This window comes from Salmo trutta, chromosome 11 (genome assembly GCF_901001165.1).
Source record: "Salmo trutta chromosome 11, fSalTru1.1, whole genome shotgun sequence".
Classification (NCBI taxonomy): Eukaryota; Metazoa; Chordata; class Actinopteri; order Salmoniformes; family Salmonidae; genus Salmo; species Salmo trutta.
Window position 1 is genome coordinate 22,530,123 of NC_042967.1, and position 6,408 is coordinate 22,536,530.

Sequence of the window (6,408 nt, forward strand, 5' to 3'; positions counted from 1 at the left end):
CACTACTAGAGTGCCAGTCTGATTTTGTCACAGAGAATCAGAGAAGACAAGTATGGTAATTCATCCAGCAGTATCTCTAGCGTTTTGTCTGTGAGACTTGTTATGTTACGAAATCATCTAAACACCATATTGCTTAAATCCAGTCTACAATGGTCATGTCTGTTTGTATTACGGTCCCGTAATTGCTGCGTGTCTATCTATTAAATACGGAATCGGAAGCTTATGTTAATTACCCTCAACGACGTTTTGTCTGTTTGTATACTCCAATAAGTGGGTCAGGAAGGACGCGTAGATTGCAGCCTTCCTCTCTTTCTGTTTATCCTTTTTTGCTCCTTTCTTTTCAAATCACTGCATAGACTGATGCTCCGTGCCAAATGGCACCTCACACCCTACGCAATGCTCTCCTTTTGACCAGGGCTCGTGGTAGTGCACTATATAGGGAATACGATGTAATTTGGGACGCAAGCACATAGCCTATTAAACCATATGGCTTAGGAATAAAATAAGTAGGTTAGAGTGATGAAATTCGTTTCATTGCTAAGGTCGGAGAGAGTGGGCTAATGATGAAACAGTGGAGATAGCGGTACTAACATGCTAAAGGCTATTAGTATGGCTTTGGCTATGCTACATTAAACGGAATATGAATTAATGGAGCATTATGGGATGCTCCATTCAGACACCCTATTCTCTGGGTAGTGCACTATTTTTGACCAGGGCCCTATATGACTCTGGTTAAATATAGTGCACTATATATCGGGAATATGGTGCCATTTGGGATACATTCTGTATGCATGTATCGCCTTGGTATGTCCTTTATAAACGAATGATCGTTGTGCCTAAAGAAGGAAGATTGCAATTAAAACATGTTGATAATTTACTCCCGTTTTACAGATTTTTTTGTTTTTACAGCTTTACGTTAATTATATGTCTACTTCATTCTGTCTTTCCTGCACCAACAGAACAGAATATTGAGCCATACTATCATAATTATTTACAACGATAGTTGGGTTAATTAAAAAGTTTCGGAAATCTTCAAACCCGTTTGTTTTGACCAGCAGAGGGCACGTGAGTCAAAACGGCGGGTTGGAATTGGCAACATACCCAAGCTTTGGTTTTAGGTTACTACACCAATAACCAACGGTCACGTATCATAAGACAGAATACAGCCTACTGACTACATCCTAGCTACTGACTGCATCAAAACTCAATATCCTATGGTCACCTACCACAGATAGACCGATAGAGAATGGGAAAGCATATGTTGCGTTGACCATTCAACATAAACATGACGAACTGGGCATGAATGAGTCAGTGTGAGTCACGGACTAGTATAGGCTTCATCCTCATCATCATCATCGATAGCCTATATGGATAGTGTGTGCGTGATTTCTTGCGCTCGAGTGCTTGCTTGCCAATACCGAAGGATAATCAGTAGAGATTTGCGTCACTGGAATAGAGCGCTGTATTACCTGTGGTCACGGTCTGTTTTGGTCTATACCACACACACACACACGCACGCACGCACGCACGCACAACTCTACCGAGGCGTTCATTTTAAACAGCAGATATTGAAATAATCCCTTTAAAACAGTCATTCCATCTTTCCCTACAGGGTTGGTGTTTCTTGCCTGGGTATAGTCTCTAGTCGTTACCTTCGTGTTCATTCAACAAACTGAACGGCAGAAACAAATAGCACAACACATTACAATGATGAAGAGGCGATTTATACAATATTCACTTTTAACTGTCATGCACAGGTAGCCTATGCTTCTTAAACGATGTTTTGTGCCAAGACGTTACCCGTCGACGGATTTGCAAATTCCCATTCCACCCTTCGCCCACTTGTTGACTATTTCATTCACGGGATATGTGAAATATTTTATTTCTCTCCGGTGTGTCGGTTGACTGGGGCTTCATGCTCGTGTTGCACGGGGCTGGGGCTCGAGCGCCACCGCCGCTTGATGGCTCGTGTTGTTAGTAAAGAGAAGGGTCCGGGCAGGTCCGTGGGACGGTGCGCGCTGGCTGGCATTCCCGTGTCCCAATCAGGAGTAACTTCGTCGGGTGTCCACGGACACGATTGGCTGGTGAGAAAAGATGCTGTGCGCAAAACCAACCCCGCTCCCCTCACTCGCTTTCCAGGAGTGGAGCAGAGAGCATCATCCGCTGTCCTTGCTGCTCAGCCGCACTGATTATAGAGCGAGAGAGAGAGAAAGTACAATTTGTCGTTTATTTACATGCTGGCTAACCGGGTTCAAGTTTAGAATTTTATTCGAATGGTGCTTTCTGGAGTTCTGCATTCGTGAAGGAATGTTTTTATATTTTGTATTGCACTTAGTTGGGACTTGATACGTGTGAGGATTCCATCTGTGGGTGAGGATTGTATTATGGTCTACACGTCTTGCCTCCGTCTGCCTGCTGTGATGTTGGCGCTTCGGCCAAAATTCACAAACCTGGACTGAATATATAATATTTATTTTTGCTGAAAGAAGCGAGGATCAAATGGCCGTGATTCTCACGACTCAAACACAGGATTTTTTTCCGGTTGTCACGACGACGCAAAGAGGGAAAGAAGGAATAGCTGATTTGGGTTTGGGAAGCAGCCGTAGTTTTATTTTCATTATTGGAGCTTTTGATTCTGCCTTATTCCTGCGAACCGAAGCTGGGATGGGAAATGCTTAGTTCGAGTTAGAAATCGGAGTAATACCCCCGACATATATCCAAGTGCACTTGAGAGAGGAAGAGTGAGAGGAGTGGAAATGATTTTGTTATTACCGCTCCTTCTCTCGGTCTTGCTGGATGGAGCCGTGTGCCAGCTGCGCTTCTCTGTGCCGGAGGAGCAGGAACACGGCACCGTCATTGGGAATATAGCGGAGGATTTGGGGTTGGACATCACCAAACTTTCCGCCCGCCGCTTCCAGACTGTGCCCAGCTCGCGGAACCCTTACTTGGATGTGAACCTGGAGAACGGGAATCTTTATGTGAAGGAGAAAATAGACCGGGAGGAAATATGCAGGCAGACAGTACCGTGCAACCTGCACCTCGAAGTGTTTCTGGAGAACCCGCTCGAGCTTTTCCGCGTGGAGATCGAGGTGATGGATATCAACGACAATCCCCCCACTTTCCCTGAGACAGACATCACTGTGGAGATAACGGAAAGTGCCACCCCGGGTACCCGGTTCCCGGTGGAGAATGCTTTCGACCCAGACGTCGGGACTAACGCGCTCAGCACCTACGCCATAACGAACAATAACTACTTTTACCTGGATGTTCAGACACAGAGCGACGGGAACAAGTTTGCGGAGCTGGTGCTGGAAAAACCGCTAGACCGGGAGCAGCAGGCGGTGCATCGGTACGTGCTCACGGCAGTGGACGGAGGCGTGCCACAACGGACTGGCACCGCGCTCCTGGTCGTTAAAGTCCTGGATTCCAACGATAACGCACCCATCTTCGACCAGTCGGTGTACACGGTGAGTCTACGGGAGAATTCACCGGTGGGAACTCTGGTTATTCAGCTGAACGCCACTGATATAGATGAAGGGCAGAACGGGGAGATCGTGTATTCATTCAGTAACCACAACCCGGCGCGGGTAAAGGATCTTTTTAAAATCGATGCCAGGACGGGGAGAATAGAGGTGGCTGGGGAAGTGGACTATGAGGAGAGTAGTACACACCAGATATACGTCCAGGCTAAAGACCTGGGAGCAAATGCAGTGCCCGCGCACTGCAAAGTCATGGTCAAACTGGTCGACGTTAACGACAACACACCGGAGATCAGTTTCAGCACGGTGACAGAGTCTGTGAGCGAACAGGACGCCCCGGGCACCGTCATAGCCCTCTTCAGCGTCACCGACCGGGACTCGGGCGACAACGGGCTGGTGAGCTGCGAGATTTTGGGTGACGTTCCTTTCAAACTCAAATCTTCATTTAAAAACTACTACACCATAGTAACGGATGGACTATTAGACAGAGAAAACGCAGACTCATACACAATCACCGTTGTAGCCAAAGACCAGGGGCTCCCCTCCCTCGCCACGAGCAAATCCATCAAGGTACATGTTTCCGACGAGAACGATAATGCACCCCGCTTTACGCAGCCAGTTTACGATGTGTATGTGACGGAGAATAATGTACCAGGTGCTTTTATTCACGCGGTGAGCGCCGTGGACCCTGACGTTGGTCCGAATGCCCTCATTACCTACTCCATATTGGAGTGCGACATCCAGGGCATGTCCGTCGACACCTATGTGTCAATCAACCAGGACACTGGTTACCTTTATGCACTGCGTTCATTCGATTATGAACAGTTGAAAGAGTTTAGCTTTATGGTGCAGGCCAAAGACTCCGGGAGCCCAGACCTCTCCTCCAACAGCACCGTTAACGTCATTATTGTTGACCAGAATGACAACGCGCCGTCGGTGATAGCCCCTATCGGTAAGAACGGCACCGCCAAAGAACACCTGCCGCGCTCCGCCGAGCCGGGATACCTGGTCACGCGTATTGTTGCCATGGACGCAGATGATGGCGAGAACGCACGGCTCTCTTACAGCATTCTGCGTGGCAACGAGATGGGCATGTTCCGCATGGACTGGCGGACGGGGGAGCTGCGCACAGCACGCCGCGTCTTCACCAAGCGCGACCCCCAGGGCTCCTACGACCTGCTGATTGAGGTGAGGGACCACGGCCAGCCACCGCTCTCCTCCTCGGCTAGCGTGAGTGTGATCCTGGTGGATAGTGTGATAGATGGACGGAGTGGAGACCGAGGAGGATCTTCATCCAAGTCCAAAGAGACCTCTCTGGATCTCACCCTCATCCTCATCATCGCCTTGGGCGCCGTCTCCTTCATCTTCCTCCTGGCTATGATCGTGTTGGCTGTGCGCTGCCAGAAAGACAAGAAGCTGGACCTGTACACGTGCCTCATGGCGGGGGAGTGTTGCCTGTGCTGCAGCCCGTGTTGCTCGCGCCAGGCGCACAGCAGGAAGCAGAAGAAGCTCAGCAAGTCGGACATCATGCTGGTCCAGAGTACCAACGTCACCACCGGTGTGGGCGCTGTGGGCCAGGTGCCTGTGGAGGAGTCTGGTGTTAGCGGGGTCGGGATGGGCGGTGTGTTCGGTTCCCATCATCAGAACCAGAACTCCTACTGCTACCAGGTGTGTCTGACACCGGAGAGCGCTAAAACGGACCTGATGTTCCTCAAACCGTGCAGCCCCTCGCGCAGCACCGACACGGACCACACCAACCCCTGCGGGGCCATAGTGGCCGGGTACAGCGACCAGCAACCTGACATCTTATCCAACGGGAGCATCCTCTCCAATGAGGTAAGGCTTGGTTTCCATTAGCACTGCTGTGTGTGTGTCTGTAATTGAAACCCACGCTGTGCATTAGACTATTGGGACAAAGACTGTTTGGGTATCTCTGGGTTTTCCCTCTTTTATCTTTAATACCTGGGTCATGTGAACATTTTTAGGGGAAACAAAGTGCATAACTTTGTTTGGTTTTCACATAAGGAATATCGTTTAAACAATTGTGTATTGAGCCAGAGTATATTGATTTGATTGAATGTATTAAAGGACAATACAGCAAGGTGTGTATTGGATTCCAGAGGACTTTAATTATGCTGTGATCCTCCATGCCATTTATGAAAGGACAATCAATACACCTTTCAGCATGCCCCTGGCTGTCAGTCTATAATGCACATTTAATGAGGCAGATTATAAAATAATACATCATATCATAAAGATGTATTATTTGTTTACAGTGTTGAGGTCACTTGTCGAGGTTCAACCCCAATATATATTTAACTATCTAATCCGGTGATAGGATAGATTGTACATCTGTCTGCAGATGCATAGAGCATAGCCTATCAATTGAATCTGAAGGCACAGGTGCTTCTTCCATGTAGTCATTTTCTAGCTGGATGAAAACATACAAGACATATCTCCAACTGCTCAGAATTGATGACATTTATATTGAGTTTGGGCCAGGAGTGCCTCTCAAAGCAAATGAAGCCTCCATGATGTCCCTCCTGTGTACCTCCAAGGGGCTGGGGTGAGCTGCAGAGAGTCAGTGTGGTTATTATGTCGACTCTGGCTGGAGAGAGTACCAGCCAGTCAGCCAGTGAACCAGTCAGCCAGCCAGTGAACCAATCAGTCAGCCAGTGAACCAGTCAGTCAGTCATTGAACCAGTCAATCAGTCATTGAACCAGTCAATCAGTCAGTCAGTCAGTCAGTCAGCCATTGAACCAGTCAGTCAGCCGTTGAACCAGTCAATCAGTCAATCAGTCAGTCAGTCATTGAACTAGTCAGTCAGTCAGTCAGTCAGTCAGTCAGCCATTGAACCAGTCAGTCAGCCATTGAACCAGTCAGTCAGCCGTTGAACCAGTCAATCAGTCAATCAGTCAGTCAGTCATT

General features: G+C 48.3%; 1 protein-coding gene across 4 annotated transcripts in view; it reads left to right on the forward strand.

The window, feature by feature from the left end:
* Window positions 1-1,901: 1,901 nt before the first annotated feature.
* Window positions 1,902-6,408, forward strand: part of LOC115202488 (protocadherin-10) — a 29,393-nt gene continuing 24,886 nt past the window's right edge. Inside the window, exon 1 of one of the 4 annotated variants that reach the window (XM_029766647.1) lies at window positions 1,902-5,315. In XM_029766647.1, the coding sequence (XP_029622507.1) occupies window positions 2,757-5,315 (2,559 nt within the window). In that variant the 5' untranslated portion in view covers window positions 1,902-2,756. The remainder of the gene's footprint in view (window positions 5,316-6,408) is intronic. The other 3 variants (XM_029766646.1, XM_029766648.1, XM_029766649.1) reach the window with 3 other exon arrangements.